The following is a 22799-nucleotide window of genomic DNA, read 5'->3' as shown; positions in this document are numbered from 1 at the left end:
GTTCCTTCCATCCTTCCTTTCCTTTCCTCTCCTCTTCCTTCCTTCCTTCCTTCCTTCCTTCCTTCCTTCCTTCCATCCTTCCTTTCCTTTCCTCTTCCTTCCTTCCTTCCTTCCTTCCTTCCTTCCTTCCTTCCTTCCCTCTCTCTCTCCCTCCTTCCCTCCCCCATCCCTCTCTTTTTCCTTCCTTCCTTCCTTCCTTCCTTCCTTCCTTCCTTCCTTCCTTCCTTCCTTCCTTTCTTCTTCCTCCCTCCCTTCCTTCCTCCCCTCCTCTCTCTCTTTTTGTAGGTGGTGGGAAATCTTCTTGAGATAACATCTCCCAATGTAGCATAGACTGACCTCAGACTCCGTTTCCTAAGCGCTGGACTTACACACTCATGCCACCACTACTCCCGGAAAGGGACAGCTGCTTCTGCTCTTCCTCCTCCTCTTCCTCCTCCTCCTTTTCCCCAACCCCCTCTGAGAATAACTGTAAAGTCTTGTGGTTTGTCTGTTGCTCTTACATCTGCTGTGGATCCTTTTCTCATCTGTTCCTAGCCCAGGCCTCTCCTCTGGAGTTCATAGTCAGAGCTGCTCTCTTTTGATCTTCTGGAGCTTTGGTTCTAAGACTATATGGAACACCCATCAAGTGCCAGGGCGGAGCTGTGCTGGCTTCTGAAGAGACAGACGAGCAAGGCATAAGGTGCTTCAGGCCAGAGTGTGCCATACTCCTGAGTCTAAGCTGCGGTGTTTGGTTTCCATGCTTGACCCCATATCTGAAGTTTAGCGGTTTGAGGGTGATTGGAGACAGGAGGAAAGAGAATGAAGAATTGAGGGAAATATTGTGGAATTGAAAGGAAGCATGAGTCACACCTCTTTAGAGCAATCACGCATTCTTTTTCTATTCAGAAAGAATAAACACCTCAGATTATAAGTCCTCTCCTCCGTCCTGTCTCTACCACCTTCCAACTCATGTTTAGAAGTCTGTTTTTCAGAAGCACAAATAAAAAAAACCTCAATGTTGTTTCTACATCTATTATCCAGGTTTTTTTTTTTAATGGTAAGGCCAGGTAATGATGCCTCCCATTGTTCTGTGTCCCAACAGTGCTGATATTACTGAATGCCTGTGCTTGAAAATATAACTTAACTCTCATCCAGGCCAAGGAGAAGGAGCAAAGACTTGGGCCTAGTGGTGTATGCCTGCCATCCCAACTACATGGGAGGCACAGGAGGATTACAATCTCAGAGTCTGCCTAGACTACAGAGTAAGTTCAAGGCCAGCCTGGACAACGTAGTAAGACCCGTCCTCAACATAAAAACATGTTTTTACAGAGGAGGGTGCTGTGGCTATGACTTAGTGGAAGGGAGCTTGCCTGGTGTGAGTAACATGGTTGACTCACACTCTAAAACTAGACAGAGAGAAACAGATACTGAACACTTGTTTGGGCCTCAGCACTCATGAGCAGATAGGCTCATGTAAGCAAGTGACTCACTCAGTCATGGTCACACAGCTGTGAAAGTTGGAACTGGCAGAAATGGACGTCTCTTTCAGGCCCCATCCCCCTTCTTTCTTTTGTTCCTCCCTTTCGTCTTTCTTCTTCTGAGAAGAAAGATGCAATATAGTCCAGGTTGGCCTGGAAGTTAGACTCCTCACACTTCAGCCTCCAGGGCTGGGGTTACAGGCCTGCATGTGACTAGGAGCCTCAGAGCCTCAGAGCCTGCTTTGGGACACTGCTGTCTTCTATGATGGAACCGGTCTGAGGTGGAGAGCAACGTACTATGATGGGGTGGAGACATTTTCTGTGAGTCTCCAGTCTTCTTAACCTGGCCTAGGGTCCCCTAAGAGCTTTTTGAAAGTAATGGCCACGTGGACATTTTCCTCTGGAAAAGGAAGGCCCTGCATAAGCTACCAGAATATTCAAGTTGGCCTGACAGTACATGAAATTATGTTCAAAGACTGTAATGTAAGCTCTCAATTAGTTTCATGTGAATTTGCTTTGACTGAATTACACCCCTGAGGCCAAATGAGGCCCTGGTATAAGGAAATAATTAGACTCTGGAACACGAAGAGCTAAAGACCAGACTCCTGGTTCATGTCATGCTCCCAGAGTGGAGGTGGCCAGAGTGTAGCTTGTGCAGTGTCCCCAGAGCCTGAGGCAGTCTCTGTCCAGTTCACCACAGCTCAAGGCTCTGGATGCCCCGGGGAACAGCTCTGGCAGACATTGTAGATAAAAATCAAAGTATTTATAGACATAAGTCACTTGTGGAAGTTGTTGGATTAGAACAAAGGAAATCTTGATGTTATTTCAACTAGAAGTGTAAAGCAGAACTGGGAGTGGGGGGAAGCCAGACTGGGGGTGTAAAGCAGGCCTGAGGGGGGGAAGCCAGGCTGGGGGTGTAAAGCAGGACTGGGGTTGGGGAGCCAGACTGGGGATGTAAAGCAGGCCTGAGGGGGTGTAGTTCAAAGGCTTCTGCAAAGTAGATGTGAATACTGGTGTTTGGATCCCTAGGACACATGTAAAACAAGGAGACATGGCAAGCACTTGTAAGCTCAGGAGGAAACAGGGGTCCCCAAGGGCAAGCTGGCCAGCTATGCTCGCTGGAACCACCAAGCTCTGGGGTCCGGGAGAGATCTCAACTTAGTAACTAAAGTGGAGCACAATTGAAGAAGACATCTAACATCAACTTCAGGCCTCCTCACACAGACATGTACACACACACCTGAGTGCAGTTGTGTGTGTATGCACATGTGGGCATACACACACACACACACACACATACCACCACCACCAAAACCAACCAAACAAGAAGAAATATAAAAATGGGTAAATGTGTGGTACAGTTCCATTTAAACCATAGAATCTAAATAAGTTACAGGATATTTTGAATATAATTTAAACTTAAGTTGATTTTTAAAAAGAGCTGTTAAAGGCTTGTGCTAATAATCTCAATTTTGTAAACTAGACTCTCCTGGCGATATCAGAGTAGTTTTTAAAAATCACTTGATTATAATCAAAGCACTGTAATTTTTTTCAGATGTATCAAAAAGATAGTTTGGCATCATGATGGGATCATATATATATATATAAAACCACATAAAACATCACAGATCAGCCGGGCGTGGTGGCGCATGCCTTTAATCCCAGCACTTGGGAGGCAGGGGCAGGCGGATTTCTGAGTTCGAGGCCAGCCTGGTCTACAAAGTGAGTTCCAGGACAGCCAGGGCTATACAGAGAAACCCTGTCTCGGAAAAAAACCAAAAAAACAAAAAACAAAAAACAAAAAACAAAAAACATCACAGATCATAGGAAAAAACTAAACTCATCCTCCAAAATATACAATAGGAGAGCAAACCAAACCAACATGGGCCCAAAACACCTGGCGACAATCTTAACAAGATACATAGAGACTCATGTGAATATAAATAGCCTTAAGCATTACTGAAAACTTCAGTTTCTACAGGATTTTTGCTCCTAGTTCTGGGTAGCTTTTCAGCTTCTTCTCTGACATCAAATACCCTTGTAAAGTGCCTGGACTGTGGCCACGACTGAGCATGAACGCAACTCTGGGTTTGGTTGGTCTCCAGCACCAAATAAACTGGACGCATGTCACACACCTATACTACTCCAGAGGTGCAGACAGGAGGATCAGAAGCTCAGGTTAATTTTTGTGGTGTTACATGCTGAGTTCAAGGCCAGCCTGGCTATTCAAAGTCCATTTCTAACAAAGAAACAAATTAATAGCATCAATGTCTCCAAGGCCATTCAGGGTGCCACATGCCTGTAACCCTAGCATTCAGGAGGCAGAAGCAAGAAGACCCCATAGCCTGACAAACTTGGGAAGATGATATATCAAAAGAATAAAACAAAATGGTGTTCTGTTGGAGAATATAGAGAAGGACCATCAAGAAGGTAATCTGGAGAGTAGAGAGGCAAGATAGCTCAGTGAGTAAAGGCACGTGCTGCCAAACCTGATGGTCTGAGTTTGAATCCCCAGCCGCATACCATGCAAAGAACCAATCCCCTCAGCTGTCCTGTGACTGGCACATGCACGCCATGGCACGTGCATGTGTCATTCCTCAAAAGAAACAACACTGTACTAACGTTTTAAAGACTTCTTCAGAAGAGTATCGGGACAGATGGTTTGCTGAGCGAAGTGGGTCTGTGCAAGCCTGGTGACCCCAATTCGGATCCCCAGAACCTGCATAAGAAACCGGAAGCTGATGCGCAGGTCTGTGATCCCAGCACTCAGAATTACCCATACGTTCACAGCCAGCTTGGAATACATAGCAAAGTGGCAGAAGCCAGAGAAGTGCTGCTGCGGAATAAGGTGGACAGTGAGGACTCACTCCAAAAGGCTGTTCTCTTACCTCTACATGGGTGCTAAGTCCCCCTGTGCCCATCTGTCTGTCTGTCTGACAGACTATCTGTCTGTCTCTCTCTCTCACACACACACTTGCAGAGAGAAGTTGTTTTTTTTAAAAGAAGCTCATTTGTAGGCCTAGGGTGATGTTAGAACACCAGCACCTACAATATTTAAATGTGCAACAGAAAAACAAGACTCAAGCAGAAAAGCAAAACCTTACACAAAATATTTATACATTTTCCTACTCATTAGCAATCTCATATCTGCAATATTGCCCTAAAAGGCTATCAGGAAGGGAAAGATTTGGAAGCACAGCCGTTGTAGCAGTGTTCATAATAAGGAAGATCTGGAGCAATTGCCTTCAGGACCATGATTAAATTGTAGTCCATCTCTACAGCTGAATGCTTCTGAGGAAAAAAGAAAAAAAGATCTGATGTGCTAAGAGCTAAATTCTAGGCCTTGCACATACCAGACAGGCTTTCTGATGCCGTGTTCTAACCCTAACACAGTGTTTTTGAAGAATATTTAGTAACATGAGAAATTATGAAATGAGTTAAGAACACAAAATACTATTGTTAGTGGAAATGTTGCAGAAATTTATTTCCTCTTTCCTCTTCCTCTTCTTTCCCTCCTCTTTTTCCTTCTTTTCTTTTTCCTCCTTCTTCTTTTTCTTCCAGATAGGGTTTCTCTGTGTAGCCCTGACTGTCCTGGAACTTACTCTGTAGACCAGGCTGGCCTTAAACTCAGAAATCTGCCTGCCTCTGCCTCCAAGTGCTGGGATTAAAGGCGTGCGCCACCACTGACGGGCTTAGTCACTTTCTACTGGTTATGTCTAACTCACAGGAAGCAATTTAAGGTCAACAGAGGTTCGTTTGGCTCACAGTTTGAGTGCATTTGATCTGTTTGATCTGTCACAGACTGGAAGGCGCAGCAGAGTTCGAGTGGTAGGAGTATGTAGTACTCCTTGTACCTTGATTGGCCTAGAAGAAAAGTACACTTAGATTGTTTTCTCCTCTAATGCTGTTTATTCAGTCAGAGGTGCCAGCTCATGAGATGGTGTTGCCCACAGCCAGCTTCCTATAGGATGGTTCTGATGCTAAGGTCCTATACCCCAATTGGCTCTTGATCTGTCAGTAAAGAAGCCATGGGCCAATTGCTGGGTGGAAGGAATAGGCAGGACTTCTGGGTTCTGGCAGGCAAGAGAAACTCAAGAGAGAAAGAGGAATGGAGAGTTCACCATGCTTCTGAGGAGAAAAGGTGACCAGCCATGTGAGATCTCTGATGGAGAGGCCACAGGCTGCTCCTACAGGCAGGAGGTTGGAGATGCTTAGCTGGGACTAGATGTATCTGAGCAGCTAAAGTTGAGGGCAGGTGGAGAGGTGTGGAGCTAAGAGTATTGATAAGGACACACTTCTCCAGGCGGGAGATAAGTAGCGCCCAACAATTGTGCCAAAAAGGCAGGTTGAAATTGAACGGTGTGTGCCTGTGTTCTTTATTCTTGGATCCAATATTCTCTGGGTTGGGGCTGGTAGCAGGGGTCTGTTCCTGGAGCTTAGGTTGGGTAGCAAAGGCAACATCTTCCCTCCTTCGTCTGTCCACTCTGGAGACAATCTCATGGCCATTCCCCGACATGTCTCCTAGTCGGCTCTAAAACCAGTCAAGCTGGCAGTGAAAACCAGACTTTACAGATGAGTACTAGCTTGTTAGAGCTGCCGTAACAAAATACCAGCTTGAGTGGTTCAAATAATAGAAACAAATCTTCTCACAGTTCTGGAGGTTGAAGGGCCAAGTTGGAGGTTTGTAGCCATCTACCTGCTCCCTGGTCTGTCTCTGTATGCCCTTCTATTTATACAGACATCAGTCTTACTGTATTATGGCCTACCTCAAGAACCTCATTTAAACTAACCCCTTTAAAGGCCTTCCCTTCAAATACGTTTACAATCTAAGGTCCTAGGGAATGATTTTTAACATGTGAATTTGTGGTGTGTGGGCACACAATTGAGTCCGTAAAAGTAGGATCCGGCTTTTGTTTTAAAACGCACAGAAAGCTGAGCATGGCCATGCATTCTTACAGTCTCAACTCTTGGCAGGCAGGAGGCTGGGAAAGCAGTCAAGGTTCATCCCCAGCAGCATCTTGAGTTTGAGGCCACCTGGTCTCATGAGACCATGAGAGCCCCCTTGGAAAATAAAAAGTAAATAAAAAGGAAGAATGCACAGATAAAAAGACTGGGAGGAAACGCAGTAGCCTTTTGGGTTTATAGTGCCCCGAGGGTTCATATTAGGTGGTAATTGGTAGATAGCTGTGTTTCCTGATTAGAGAGTTGAGAACAAGGACCTTTGAAGATGGCCTGCAGCCATCTTTACTAGAAGTTCCTAGTTAATAAATGGTTTCAAATGCCCTTGGCCACCCTCAGCATTCTTTTTTTTTTTTTTTTTTTGGGAGCAGATCTTCCAACGTAGCCAAAGCTAGTCTCCCACTCTTGATCCCTTTACCTCTGCCTTCCACTTCTGGGACTGCAGATTACTACCATGCTTAGTTAAAGCATCCTCAACTTTACAGCTCCCACCACCAACAGGGTCTCATGTGTCCCGGCTGACCTTGAACTTCTGGTGTACCTGGGGATGACTTTGAACTCTACATTCCAAGGGCAGGGATCACAGGCGTTTCACCATTAGATCCTCTGTGCTGTGCTGGGGATTGAGCCAGGGTTTTATGCTTGCTAGGAAAACTATTCACAAACTAAGCCACGATCTCACACATCAGGTGTTTTCATATTTCTCCCATTAATCTGAACACAGCAATTATAATTTGGAACCAAGAGTCAATACTATACTGTTTTATCAGGGGTGTACATTACTAGGTTATTTATAAAATGGCTGCTGTATTTCTCATGGATACATAATTTTTTTAAAAAAATATTAAATAAGGATACTGGAGCGGTCCTGTAATAAACAGTTTACCTTTATTGCTTTTTATGTTATCTGCTATAACAAGATTGGATCACCTTTGTAACTATAAAAAATACATCTGCTCTGTGTAGTATATACCTTTGATTACAGCACTTGGAAGGCAGAGGCAGGCAGATCTCTATGGTTTGATATCCATCCTGCTCTTCATAGTGAGTTCCAGGGCATCCAGGACTACACAGTGTGATCCTGTCTCAAAAAAACAAAAGCAAAAACCATATTGAAAACCATTAAGAATATTCCATAAAATATTCCATTAATGGCAATGGCCTAAACCTCTAAAACTATAAGCCAGCTCAAGTTAAATATTTTCATTTATAAGAGCTGTCTCAGTGGTCATGGTGTCTCTTCACAGCAATAGAAAAATGATCAAGATACTTACCAAGATCCTGCTTCAAAATAAAAAGGCTTTTAAGAAACTGGGGATTAGATATGTGAGGCCCTATGTTCAACCCTCACATTGGAAAAAACGTTTCATTGTTTAGAAAAAGAGAAAAAGGAAGAAACCTAATGCTTTTATACTGCTCTAAAAGCATATTTAGTTGTAAAGGACAAAAATGTATTTATAGGTTTGGATCTAAGAAAACCAAGAGTGAGGAGCCAGCATCTAGTGTGAATCTTTTTGCTATTTCATCCCTAGTCAGAGGACAGAAGCACAAGATAGCACATGTTCATCCTTGCATCACCTAAGAGATGGGGAGGGGAGGGGAGGGGAGGGGTATGAGTCATCCTGTTATCAGGAACCCTCCCCCACAACAGGCACTAGCCCACTGGTTAAGGCTGAGCCATTACAATTTTTTTCCCAATGTGAGGGTTGAACCTAGGGCCTCATGTATTCTAAGCAATAAACTATATCCCCAGCTTTTTAAAGTTTTGTTTTGCTTGAACCCAGGACTTCACACAAGCAGAGCACATACTCTACATTTCAGCCATTCCGTGCACTGTTTTTGATTTTTCAAGAATTTTTGTCTTATGGTGCTGGAGATTGAATATTGGGCTTCACACAACTGTTGTGTTTTTACAACAGTTATTCAACTAATCTATAGCTCCAGCCCTATGTATACTTTAATTAATTAATAATTGATAAATTTTAAGATAGGGTCTCTCTACATAGCTCTAGCTGTCACTGTCCTGGAACTCACTATATAGACCAGGCTAGCCTTGAATTCACAGAGATCTGTTTGCCTTTTCTTCCAAAGTACTGGGATCAAAAGTTCACACCATCACCCATGGTCTTCCTGCATGTGTTTTTAGCCAACGTGTTCACTATAAGGGTTTTAGGTGGTGTGTTTGTGTGTGTGCGTCTCTCTCTCTGGGTAAATTATATTAAACTACAGATGTTCATGAACAGTCCTACCAAATAATTGTTATTATAGTGCTATTCTGAGTTTATAATTTGTAGAGTATATCTCAAAAAGATTAAGTTTTAGAAAATACTCCATAGCCATTGAATTATCTCAAGGTTACATTTGGCTGTTTGATTTCAAGTGGTGATTAAGATGGCATCAAACCAGACTGTATTATGTGACATAGCTAGAAACTGCACTTACATGTAGCATAACTGGAATCTCATAGCCACAGATTCAGTAGTTCAGAACTTTGTATATTCAATTTATTAATTTATTTTTAAATTTCTCTTTTATTTTATTTTATTTTAGTTTAATTTATTTGTATATGAGTGATTTGCCTAAATGCATCAGGAAGTATCCAAACCCCTGTGTCTGAATCTGGGTTTCATTGCTATAAGGAGATACCATCTTAGTTAGGGTTTTACTGCTGTGAGCAGACACAATGACCAAGGCAACTCTTATAAGGATGACATTTAATTGGGGCTGGCTTAGAGGTTCAGAGGTTCAGTCCATTATCATCAAGGTGGGAACAGGGCAGCATCCAGGCAGGCATGGCACAGGAGGAGCTGAGAGTTCTATGTCTTCATCTGAAGGCTGCTAGTGGAAGACTGACTTCTAGGCAGCTAGGATGAGGGTTTTAATGCCCATACTCACAGTGACACACTTACTCCAACAAGGCCACATCTTCTAATAGTGCCATTCCCTGGGCCGAGCATATACAAACCATTACAGCTCCCTACCTTGATGATAATGGACTAAATCTCTGAAACTGTAAGAAAGCCCCCAATTAAATGCTTTTTGTAAAAAAAGAGTTACCTTGGTCACGGTGTCTCTTCACAGCAATAGACAGTGACTAAGACACCAAAAGAATTTGAGGGGTAATATATATCCAAGCTATTGTGCTATTTTAACTTAATCTCTAAAGCACCCACATTGCCCTGTATTCCCAGAACACTCTTTTGGAACATCCCTGTCTTTGGTTTCTTCTCTGTTTCTTTGGCTGGAAGGCTCTTTGCTTGTCCTTGTCCACAGAACCATGTGGCTAATCATAGCTCAGCTCAAACTTATTTTCTTACATACTATCCTTTTTTGGGGCGTGGGGTGGGGGTATGGGGGTAGTTGGTTTCAAGACAGGGTTTCTCTGTGTAGCTTTGACTGTCCAGGAACTCACTCTGTAGACCAGACTGGCCCAGAACTCAGAGATCCACCTACTTCTGCTTCCGGAGTACTGGGATACAAGGCTTGTGCTCCTACCTCCTAGCTGATGTCCCAGTGTTTAACCCTATTGCACCCCACTTTCTATTTCTGGACTGTTTTTACTTACTAGTTTAGGACAGAGAGAAGCAAAAATGTGATAATCACAGTTATTGTGTAACCCACCACACTGGTGCCTAAGTAACTGGCCTATTTTGATTTTGTTTGGAGTGAGTAATCTAAATATCTGAGAAATTAAGAATATACATCAGAATAGGATGCTTCAGGGGCCAGAGGAATTGAATATAAGTGTTGGTTCTTTATTTAGTGTGAGGACAACTTGTGAAGTTTAAAAGTATTGCTTTCTAGCTGCCTGTCAAAAATGTTTGTTAGTTGAAAATTTTAGAATCACAGTCTGTCTTCCAAAGTGAGCATCTTCAATGTGCCAAGTAGTCAAAACAAACTGTATGTTCACGGAATTGGAGTAATTAAGCAAGGTCTCTGATTCCTGAATTGCCTTTTAAGTAGGTACGTGGCATAAGGAATCTTTTATATTATAACTAGCACAAAAGGGACAACAAATATGAAATTTAAATTGTCATTTGTGACTCTCTATTCCAGTGAGGGTAAGCATTACCTGATTGATTGATCACCTTCGCAGGCCACACGTAGGAGAGGCTCCCCAAGAACTTCTAAGGTTAATGCTGAGAGGAGGTGACATTACTCCTGGAGGTAGCTAATTTGGCGGCACGCCTTCAAGCGCGCGCGCGGGCGGTCATTGGACACCCCTCACGGGGCGGAGCCTCCGCTTGCGGATGCCCAATCACCTGTGGGCTCAGGGTGTAAGGCCCTCTGGTGACCACGCCCCTAGGCGGTGCGGGAGGGCGGGAGGGGCGCTTTTAAGAGGCGGCTGGAGGCCCGCGTAATCAGGCGCGAGGGGCAGCCGGTGTGTCAAGTCCTCTGGCCGCCTTAGGCGGTGTCTGCGGTGTGCGCCGCTCGCCCGCCGGCCCGCCCGCTCGCCCGCCCGCCCGCAGCTCCGGTGTCCTCGCCTCGGCCTCCCTCCTCCGTCCGCGCTGCTGTCCCAGGCTCCGCGAGCCACCCCGGGACCTTGCGCCCGCGAGCTTTCTCGGTGCCCGACGGGGCCGCCTCGGGACATGGTGCCGTCCCAGGAGGAGCCCGCCGCCGAGCGGGAGACGAACGAGGCGCAGCCGCCCGGGCCCGCGCCCTCAGATGACGCTCCGCTGCCCGGCCCGGGACCCTCGGATGTCTCCGATGTGGCCGCAGAGAAAGTGGAGGTGGAGCTGACGAAGTCAACGGGCAGTGAGCCCCCTGTTCCCCCCGAGGGCGGCTGGGGCTGGTTGGTGATGCTGGCGGCCATGTGGTGCAACGGGTCGGTGTTTGGCATCCAGAACGCCTACGGGGTGCTCTTCGTGTCCATGCTGGACACCTTCAAGGCCAAGGACGATGACAACATGGCCTTCAAGACAGGTGGGACGTTGCTGCGGGCCGAGGGGAGGATGGCATGCAGGGTGGGAAAAGGGAGCTTGGTGCGTCCTCTTGTGTTGGGAGGGTGTGAGCTGTGAGCTTGACCCGTCTCACTTGCAACCTGCAGCTTGGGGCTTCCCTCTGCCAGTTTTGTATGGAACCCAAAGGCAAGCAAGTTGCAGAGTTGTACCTGCCTGAGGCTTTGGACTCCTCCTTTCTGCACAGTGGGCGCCAAGAATCCACAGTACTTTCCTCTTAGTGGTGGGAAATAAACTGAACGTTCCAGCACCAACAACACTGCATTATCACTTTTACAGTCTGTTTTGTGACCGCCACGGTGGCGTGGTTATCTACCTGCCATGCTGCAGAAGGAAAGGTGTGTTTGGGTAGATGCAGCGCAGGCCAGAACGGGAGATTGGCAAAATGGAAAAGTGGATCCCAAGGTCACAGGGAGTCCCAAAGGCAGCCCATTAAAAGTGGTAGTCGGTTGTCTCTCTGCACGCTCTACTATATTTAGACAGCATAGGAGGCAGCCACGTGGGATGGTAAGAGGAAGATAAGGGGTTGGACCTTCTGTTATGTTGACGTTTTTTTGCCTTGTGGAAATAAAATGCAAAAGGTGCAGACTCCGCATTTTTGTCAAATGCTTTCTGACTGATTATGCAAAAGTCAAGTCTAGGACCGTCTGCATAACATTTCCCCCATTATTTCATCTCATGCTGCCGGGCAGGTGTTGTCAGCTCTGCTTGGGTGAGAAAATGGAAAGTCAGGGAAATGAAGTGTCTTAGTGAGGAACAGAATAAAGATAGACCTCATTGCCTGACTTGGAGACTGAGAGTCTTGTTGCTAAATGGGGTCACTGCTGCCTTTTGGGAAACTTAATAAGATCAATAATTTCTGTGTTTCACTCTGCTCAGCCTGGCCTTGAATTCAAGATCCTTTTGGCTCAGTTGGGATTATAAGAACATTCTGCACCATACTGGGCAATAATAGTCTTTTAAAACTACAGCAGGGTCTCACTATTTAATTCTGGCTGGCCTAGAACTCACTATGTAGGACAGGCTGTCCTCAGATTCACAGAGATCTACTTGCTTCTGCTTCTCAAGTGATGGGATTACAGTCATGTAAAAACCCCTTTAGTTTCTGTTTTTACAGTGTGTATTGTTTAGATTTTTGGTGTACACATAAAATAAACTTCCACAGAGAAGTCCACTTTTTTTTTTCCCCCGAGACAGGGTTTCTCTGAGTAGCCTTGCCTGTCCAGGAACTCACTTTGTGAACAGGCTGGTCTTGATCTCAGAGATCCACCTGCCTCGAGTGCTGGGAATAAAGGTGTGCGCCACCACTGACCAGCTGAGAAGTAGACTTTTAAAATGGTATTTATGCACAATTCTGGTTAGAGTGTACCATGCAAGGCAGCTCTTCCTGGCAGCTAAGAGGAGAGTTCCTTGGAGTTTCTCTTCCTAAGTGTATCTTCTTTGTTCAGTTATTTTTTTGAGAAAGGTCTCACTGTGCAGCTCTGGATGATCTCTGCCTCTGCCTCCAGAATGCCCACATTAATTCTCACATAATATATGATCTATTTCAGAATTCTCATGAAAGGGCTAGATTTATTAGTAATAAAGGGCTAAATTTAAATGCTGGGGCTGGAGAGATGGCTTAGTAGTTAAGAGCACTGGCTGCTCTTCCAGAGGTCCTGAGTTCAATTCCAGCAACCACATGGTGGTTCACAATCATCTGTAATGAAGACAGCTACAGCGTATTCATACATATAAAGTAGATAAATAAATCTTTAAAAAATAGTAAATATTGAGATTTACTCCCACTGAAGTATAAGTGACTTCCATACCTATTTGGTTCTCCCCTGCCAGTATATCTCCCTGTACCCTCTCCTTCTTTTGAGATAGGGTCTCACTTTGAAGTCCTGGTTAGCTTAAAATCACTGTGTGGGCCGGGCTGTCTTGTCTCAGAGTTCTGGTATTAAAAATATGTACCGCCATGTACCACTGCCATGTACCACTGCCATGTTTACTGTTTGGAACTAGTGGCAGGAAGAAACAATGCCGGCTATTCTCAGAGTTTAGGATCTGCTGAAATACAGACGAGTGTTCCAGAGAAGGAATTCTCCCCTGAAACATTTGCACGATAAAGATCCTCAATCCTGTTCTAAAAGTCTGAGATTCCAAGGGAATTTAAGCAGTGGTGGAAACTGGGAAAGGACTGACAGCCTGTTTTTCTGGTTTCTCTCAGTTTCTCTGTGAAACTGAGGCTCTGGGCTGAGGATGCTAGCTGCAGTCCAAATTGTTCAGCAAAGTCACTAAGGCATACCCAGGACACCAGTCTCTGCCATGCACCCATGTGCTGCTGACATAGCAGTGTCAGTAGTCCAGGAAGTTAGAAGGAGTGAGAGAGCTTGCGCTGTCCTTTTCAGTTTTACCTGTTCCCAAGCTCATGCTTTTGCCTGAGTGGAAGGCAGTCGGACTCTTTGGGAAAGAAAATGGGTACCACAGTTAACTGGAGCATTGGTTTCTGCTAGAATCCATACATTTGTCTCAACTGCCGGAGCCTGGAAAACAGTGGACTGCTGAGTCTAGAGTTCTCTGTCTCCTCATGCAGTCCATGGTAGTCTTGGGGCTCATGGGAGGGTGCTAATCTTACCTGCTGTTTTCTTCTTGTGAATGTGTGTGTGTGCATGTGTGTACATGTAGGTGTGTGTGTGTGTGAGGGTGTGCCCATGCCATGGTGTGTCTGTGGAGGTCAGAGGACAGTGTGAGGTGCTTGGTCTCACGTTCAGCTTTTACACAGGTTCTGGCGCTCAGGCTTGAGCAGCTTTTACCCACTGAGCTATTTCTCTGGGCCCCAAGTATGCTCTTTAATGGCCTTTCTTGAAAGCGGACATCTATTTTTAAGACTGGGACACACCACACAATATACTTCTCTCCAGACTATTTAAAATGCAAGTTAACATTAGGGTTTTGTTTTTGTTTTTATTTTTTAAATCAACTGTTAGAAAGATGTGGAAAGAGAGGCTCTCTGCTCACAAGCTTTACTGTTTCAGCACTTTCCCTTTATGGTAAAAGTATGTTCTTTAGATGGTTCTGCCACTGAGCAGGAATTGGGTAGCATTTAGAGGTGGGAGCATGTCGCATTACCTCATTACTCTCTTTAGGAATAATAGGGTTTTAGCTGAAGCTTCAAGCCAGCTCGTGTCAAACCCTAAGTTTCCACATTTACCTTTACGTTGATATCTATTATAATAAAGTCTACACCTTCCACTTCAAACGTCATTGAGTTGAATTGGCAGTAGACAGACTACCCAGACAAAACCACAATTATTTGGTTATAGTTACATGTGACATGGAAGCTTTCAGATTGCCATTCAAAGTTAACTGGTCCATTTTTAGTCATAGGATTGATGAAGCTTAGTTAACTGTGTTGGTCAACAAATACTAGTGAAGAAGGGTACAGTAGCTAGCAGTCTAACAGCAGCGCTGAAAGAGAAACTTATAGGGACTGTCTGGCCAGATCCTTCTCCATTCTTCAGTTGCAGTGTTAGGGACCAAACCAGATAGGTCCGAGAATTCCTCTACAGATAGCTCTTACACAGAAGCTGGTAGTGTGTAGTGGGGTGTTAGAGGATTATATTTTAGCTTTTATGACTGGCTTTGAGGAAAAGGGCTTTTATTATTATTACCCACCTGGGAACTGGAGGGAGAGAATTCAAGCTGGGACAGTTTGCCTCAATGGAAAGTGAGTGAGAGACAGGAAGGGAAGAGAGGATCTGAGAAAAGCTGCTTGTTAGCTCGGTTTGGGGTAGTTTTCTAAGCTCTAGAACAACAATGTAGTTTTGAGTTACACCTAAATTACTAGAGATTTAGATTGTCAAAGTCTTTGGCTCTGGAAGTCAAGGTTAATCCTGCTGCCTTTATCCTCAGGAGGTTTAGTTGGCAAGGAAAGCTGCCAGTACGACCAGCCTTGCCACTGTCTTAATGAAGTAAGTAATAACTGCTTTGTTGAGACGATTATAATAATAGAGAGACCTGGCTCATGTTCCTATATATCTATCCCTATAATAGCAGTACACGATTCCTACTTCATTGGAGGGAGAAAAGCTAAGAAGGCTTACTTGTGCCAATAACTCATCCGAACCACTGGCTAGTAAGTCAACAGAACGCAAAAGCCATTCACAGAATTGGAAAATAAAGGATGGGCATGGGGCTGGGCCTGATAGTGTCCTCCTGGAATTCTGGGTGCTTGGGAGGTAGAGCTGAAGGAAAGTTCAAGGTCAGCCTGGGGTACGTAGTGAGTCACCACAGTAAAAGAAAAAACAAAAGGGTCCGGTCATGGTCATCTCCTTCCCTTTCCTTCTATTTTAACTGCCAAGTCAACACAACTAAAGATGTATCAGACTTATGTCAGAACAAGTTCTGAGATAACTTTTAGAATAAATTGTGGGTTAAGAGCACTGACTGCTCTTCCAGAAGTCCTGAGTTTGAGCCACCCACATGATGGCTCTGTAATGGGGATCCGATGCCCTCTTCTGGTGTGTCTGAAAACAGCTACACTGTACTCAGATAAATAGAATAAATTGTGTTCTGGGCTTTTGTGTTTGTAACTTCTGTACTGGAGATGAAATCCAGAGATACACACACACATACACACACACACACAAATATACACATATATGTGTGTGTATGTTTTATATATATGTGTATATATACATATATATATATATACATATTTACATATATACATATATATGTATATATATGTATATATATGCTAAACAAAGGCGCTATCGCTTCTTACAGTACCAGCTCTGAGTTCTTGATATAATTTGTATCTTTAAATTTATCCTTGTTCACCCAGGCTGCAGTTTCTTGAGGCCAATTCTATAGCTAGGTACTTGGCCCTTTCTGCCTATCCAGGTCTTTCACAAACCCCATGGCTCCATTTACTTTCTTGGGACCATTATTTCTAAAGTTAAGATGAGTGTTTACAATTTCTGGGCAGTCCCATTTGGGTTTCAATGCACACAATACTCAGCTAAAGTGAATTTGCCTTTAGCCAGCCCAGGGAGCCTTCTCCCATCACCAGACACACCAGTTCCCTCGGGGACACACATCTTCCCTGCATTTTCAGAGTATTTTGGGTTCCTTAAGTCACATATACATGGTGTGATGGTTTTCCCAGAGACCATGTGGGCTCTGACTTAATTAATGATCAATTCATGGTAGATGTTATGGCATTAATAGGAGGTGGTGAGGGTAGTAAGTCCTATGGAGTAAGCAGGTTGAGAGGGTGTAGCCTTGAGGGTGATTGTTGGCCCTCACTCTTTCCTCCATTCCCACGTCTCTGTTTCCTGGCTGCTGTGATGTGAACTGCTGTGCTCTACCGGACTCCACCACGGGTTAACACTTCAATACTGCTACTACGAGCCCAAGTAAATCCCCCTTCAAGGTCTTCTTCTCAGGGGTTTGGTCACAACAACTGAAATAACACACCCAGAATTCGTACATATCCCCCTTTCTATTGTATTGGCATCCTGCTTCTTACATTGCCCCCTCCCCTTCTCCTTCATGTCGGTGTCTTTGTTTCACGTCTTTATTACTTTGGGCCTCAATTGCTAGAATCACATTATGGATTGTATATGTTTTGCTGCTTCAATGCCATCAGTGGCATGTGTTATCTGCTGGAAAATACCAGACTCCTAATTCCTGAGGTCTGCAAATCATGGCCCTTGTCTGACCTGACCCACCCTCCCTCCGTCCCTCCCTCCCTCCCCTCCTCCCTCATTCCTTTGTTCCCTCCTTCTCTTTCTCTCTTCCTGATATTTTTGAGGCAGAGTTTCTGTAGTCCTGGCTGGCTCTAAGCTGGCAGCCTGTACATACCCAGGTTTGTCACATTACCTTTGTTTCTGTCCCTTTATGTGTACCACTCCTCCTCAGCTTGGTTGTTGGTCCTGTAGGGTTCCAGTGCCTTTCAGTCTTTATGCCACAGTCCTGGAACTTTAGGCAACAATGGTCACATTTTAAGCATTTGGGATGATTGGAGCTATTACATTTCGGAGACTTGAGACTAAATTAAAGTGAGTTATGAATTAAGCTTAAAGTGAAGGACAGAACTCAATTTCAACCTATTCTAAGTTAATCAGCAATCTGTGAAAGGATTCGATTTCTTTTCTTTTCTTTTTTTTTTTTTGAGACAAGGTCTTGCTGTGTCTGCCTCTGACTTCTGAGTGGTGGGAATACAGGCATGTATCTCTATGCCTGGCGAACAGAAGGCATTTTAAAGCTACCCATGCTTATTTAACTGGTAATTTGTATAGTCCTTTGTCATAAAGAGAAGGCTTCCATGCATTACCTTATTTTAAGTTTTCACTTATTTTGAGACAGGATCTTGTGGTGTCCAGGCTGATCCAGGCTCCTGGTCTAACGGTCCTTCTGCCTCTTGTTTCTCTCCTATCTGAACTGTACACATGTATCTCTTATTTTGGACTAGCCTTCTGTGTCAGCTTTTGGAGGCTAGGCTTGGGCATCAGGATAACAGTGTTCACATCTACCAAGTTGAACTTAGGAGTATCTGTTTAACTAGGGACATAGTTTTGTATTCATATGAAGTAAAACGCCCTGCCCTTTCCCCTCAGTACGGTTCTCTGCATATTTCCTTGTATTTTATCTAGATCCTCAAGAATGCCTTCTGTTTACGCGTCAGAAGTCATGGTTTTGAAGGCAATTCCACTTCAAGTCATGATAGCTCAATCAGAAAACTGACTTCATATTCAAATTAAACAAACGAATCTCAATAAAAACAAACTAAGCCCCAAACGTAACTGGAAAAGCTCCAGGCCTCACCTGCCTCACCTGGTACTGCCCGTGCAGGAACGAGGGGTGATGCTTTGGCAGTCATTCAGGATGGCCATCTCTAGTACACCTGAGTATTTGCACAGACCTACCCCACACAGGAGACTGCCTGTCAGAGCCTGCAGTGGTGGGGGAAAGCGGTACCCCGGACCCTGCTGAGTGTGTTGAATGTTTGTGGTTACACCACGTCTTCAGTAACGGCCCAGAGAAGCCAGACCTAAGGAACTGAGGTGGAGAAGTCTCCATTTCACCATGGCAGGGCATATTTGGGAGCTACTGATTTGAAATGCAGTATATGGACCAAAGCAGAGTTTCCGTCTTCTGTATTCCTCTTACTAAACATAAAAATCTCACGCTCTTCAGAGTGTCTGTACTCACCGTCCCAGGGAGTTTACCTTCCCCTGAGTGCGCCCCTCAGGAGTGCTCAGGAGTAAGAGTGGCATCTGCATCACTCCCCAGGCAAAGCTATGCCAGGCTTTCTCTCTAGCTCAGTTGTGAAAGCAATTAGGGCTCTCATTCAGTTTTTAGTAATTACTAGGTTTTAATACTGAATATACTGTTTGTGCATCTCTGGAATTTTGATGTATTCTTGCTATAGTCAGGAGAAGCACAAAGTGGAGTTTACAGTTAATTGATGGGGTTGAGCCTGCCCCATAGTGTTTGCCCAGCTTGTGGGAGATCCTGGCTCTGGCCCCACCTCCAGCACTGCAGCAGCAACAGCAAAATAGTAAAAATTGTCAAGGTCTGCCTTAGCTAGTTAAATTCAAGCAAAAGATAATGGTTAAATTAATGTAAAAAGTCAGGGGAATGACTCAAGCCTGGTAGTTTACACCATCAACCCCAGTACTCAGGCTAGCTTGAGTCTGAGGCTAGCCTATCTATGTTGGAAATTCAGGTTAGCCTGGTCTATATTGCAAATTCAGGCCTCTATCATGAGACCCTGCCTCCTCCTTTCCATTCCCCCCAAAAGTTCAGGGAATATTGTTGCCCCCTCCAATTCCCTCCCACCCAGATGGTCAGGGCTCTGTCCTCCCGTGGTCACACGTCAGCTGGTACTCGCCTTCCTCCGAGAGTAAATTGCTTTGACAGTGTTCTGCAGCAGTTCTGAGAGCTGAACATGTATTTCTGTTGTATACACAGATGGGATCTAAACTCCAATTCTCTTATATTTTATAAAAATAGAAAGCTGGGGACAAGGGATGGGAGGGCTCAGAGGTTAAGAGCACTTGTTGTCTTGCAGAGGACAGAGCTGCTTCCCTAGCAACCATGTGGCTATTCACAGCCATCATAACTCCAGTCCCAGGGGAGCCCATGTCTTTACCTGACCTCTGCAGGCACTGCATGCACAGGGTGCTCAGATGGACAGACAGACAAAACACCCATACACTTAAAGTTAGAAAAAGATTAAAAGCAGAAAACTATGGCAGAAGTGTGTCTTGGGACCATAATCTCAGCACTCCAGAGACCGAGGCAGTCTAAGTTCGAGGCCAACCTGGTCTACATAGTGAGATTCAGGCCAGCCAGGGTTATGTAGTGAACCCTTGTCTCAAAAGAAGAAAAGGAAAGAAAAAGAATTAGCACCAAGTTGAGTTAAGCCTTGCACACAGCTTTTCTTCCTTTCTGCTGGGGATCGAGCTCACCGCCTAGACTAGAGCGAGCTTCTGGCACCTGTCTCCACTTCTGAGCCTACCGCTGAGCCAGCTGCCCACAGCCCCAGGCGATGGTTTTTAATAGTAGAGAACCTTTCATTTGGTCTATTATGTCTTATTTTTATTTTTTATTTTTTTTTATTTTTATTTAACTTGATGTGGGATTTCTAATGATGGCACCGGGATGGCTTCATATTTGTCAGTGATTGATTATTAGTGACAGTAATTGAAAATAGAAAATAGTAAAAGGAAGGTTTTGTAGGAATGAATAAATGACATAGCCTTTAGTCATACAAGTATTATTGTCTTCTTTCTAGAGAACTTTTTGTTATGGAATAGATTGGAACTGGTAACTTGATTTGCTTAGTTTTATAGTTTTGTCTTTTAATAGTTTTATAGTATAGTTTGTTTTCTGAGAAAGGGTCTCTCAATTTAGTCCTTGCTATCTTGAAATTCACTATGTAGGCCAGGCTGACCTTGAACTCTCAGAGATCCTCCTGCCTCTGCTTCCTGAGTTCTAGGATTAAAGGCGTGCGCCACCATACCTGGCCTTAGGGGCCAATTTTGAATAAAATCAGATTATTATTCATATTTTGATCTTGGATTAAAAAAGGATACTTATTATCATATACATAATCATTTTCTTATGTGTTTGTTTGTTTTTATGTAGCTCAGGCTGATTTCAAACTCTGTAGCTGTAGGTGCTGGACCCGAACCCAGGTCCCCTGCACGAGCAACAAGCTGTCAAACGTTGAGCTAGTTTTTAAGCACCAGCCATCTTTAGAAACTTTGAGTTTAGGATTTCAAAATTGTAGATGATAAATTATAGATTTAGTTCTTTTGTGGGTTTGTTTATTTATTTATGTATTTATTTATTTTGTGTGCTAGGGTCCAAATCCAATGCCTGTGTTTGCTAGAGAATGCTTTGAGCTAAATCCCCAATCCAGGCATTATAGATTTAAAAAGAAGAGCAAGCACACAAAAAGGAGCTTTCGATTCCTATGCATATCTACTTTCTCCTTTTGCTGATCAGCACATTTTACTTAGAGGATATTTCTCTATCCCGAAGGTCACCCACTTACTAGTTGTATTCATTGTGGTAACCTACCACCCTGGCTACACTGGCCTTCAGACCAGGCCTCTGTGGCTAAGCTGCTGGCAGGGTTGTAGTGTCCCTGTTCTCTTTCCTCAGCTCTGCCAGCCTAGGTGTGTTGAACAAGGCTTACCTGGAGCTGAGAGCAGGGATGGAAGCCAACCATCTAGAGACTTGGTCCTTCTGAAGTCATCTCAACTAGCAAGAGCTGCTGTGCCTGCATCCTGTCCTCTGTGTTACTGCTTTTCTCTGCTTCCCCTTGGCCCAGGCTCACTCTGTTGAAATACCTTTAATCAGTTGGTTTTGGTGTATATATAATATATATATGTCCTCAATAAATTTTTTTTTTTTTTTTGCTTTTGTTTTTAAAAGAATGCAGCCTGGTGTGGTGGCGCACGCCTTTAATCCCAGCACTTGGGAGGCAGAGGCAGGCGGATTTCTGAGTTCGAGGCCAGCCTGGTCTACAGAGTGAGTTCCAGGACAGCCAGGGCTACACAGAGAAACCCTGTCTCAAAAAAAGAAGGCAGAGAACTCACTCAGTTTGTTGAGCAGTTATGTGCTTGTGCCATGCAAGGCAGAAGTGCGACCGACTCCGCGCTTTTGTGAGGTTATAGGGAGCAGGAATAACTCTGCTGTCCATGCTGACAGCAATGCAAGACGCAGGGCTTTCTCAGCTGCCTAACGACGTCTTCATGAAGGGAAGTGCTAAAGATGGCTTTTGAAAGATTTATTTATTTAATGTATGTGAGCACACTGCAGCTGTCTTCAGACACACCAGAAGAGTGCATTGGATCCCATTACAGATGACTGTGACCCACCATGTCATTGCTGGGAATTGAACTCAGGACCTCTGGAAGAGCAGTCAGTGCTCTTAACTGTTGAGCCATCTCTCCAGCCCTAAAGATTGTTTTCTAAAGTGGTTAAAGATTTGTGTGACATGAATGTATGACAGTAGCTTTTGAGTTAGGCTGTGAAGATTGGTAGGCTTTCTTCAGCAGAGTTAACAGATGAGGACCCAGGCCATTCTAGTGAGTGTTTCCACTGAACTTGCCACCAGGCATGTGAGCCTCTGAATTCAGGGCATTTTCTGTTCTTTGTTTCTTTTTCTTCTTCCTTCCTTCCTTCCTTCCTTCCTTCCTTTCTTCCTTCCTTTCTTCCTTCCTTCTTTTCTTCCTTCCTTCCTGCCTGCCTGCCTGCCTGTCTGGTTTTTTTTCCCTCCAGAGTACTGGGATTAAAGTCATGCACCACCATGCCTGGCTAGGATCCATGACTTTAAACTTGATCACACATGGGGGTTTATTAAGTTTGTATCGTTGGATTTGGTTGGGCTACAAAGCAGGAGTCAGACTGGAGTCATAGAAGGTGAAAGCTGGTAAGAAGAATATTGTAGCCAGAGAGTAGACGACTAGAATCTAGCTTAAGTTTGAACATTGATAAGCAGGCATAGAGAGAGAGACTGAGGGCTTTGGAGAGCGTCTCTGAAGTGTTTGAAAAGATAGTAGGTTAGTGAGATGGCTCCGCAAGTAAAGGTGCTTGTCACCCAAACTGACAGTCTGAGTTACTGTAAGCCCTCCCACACACACGCACACACACACACACACACACACACACACACACACATATAAAGAAGAGTTTTTAAAAAGACAGTTTGGGTTTCAGAAGGAAGAAATGGGCGAGGCATTAAGTTTACGAAATCCATAACTGAAAGGAAGCTGCCTGATGTTTTAGGGAAGTAGCTGAGAAGGGCAAGATAGACTAGTTAGGAGGCCATCTAAAATAGATGGAGGGAAGTGTGGGCAAGATGAGTGTGGAGCATGTGGAAGCACTGGGGAAGTGAAGGGCTGTGGAGATGACTCAT

General features: G+C 44.4%; 1 protein-coding gene across 1 annotated transcript in view; it reads left to right on the top strand.

Moving 5' to 3' along the window:
* Nucleotides 1–10785: 10785 nt before the first annotated feature.
* Slc16a10 (solute carrier family 16 member 10) overlaps nucleotides 10786–22799 on the top strand; it is a 101168-nt gene continuing 89154 nt past the window's right edge. Inside the window, exon 1 of the mRNA XM_021174405.2 lies at nucleotides 10786–11339. Coding sequence (XP_021030064.1) covers nucleotides 11006–11339 — 334 coding nt within the window. The 5' untranslated portion in view covers nucleotides 10786–11005. The remainder of the gene's footprint in view (nucleotides 11340–22799) is intronic.

The sequence above is a fragment of the Mus caroli genome, chromosome 10, assembly GCF_900094665.2.
Source record: "Mus caroli chromosome 10, CAROLI_EIJ_v1.1, whole genome shotgun sequence".
NCBI lineage: Eukaryota > Metazoa > Chordata > Mammalia > Rodentia > Muridae > Mus > Mus caroli.
The sequence above is the reverse complement of the archived record's forward strand: the minus strand, read 5'-3'. Positions and strand labels throughout refer to the sequence as shown.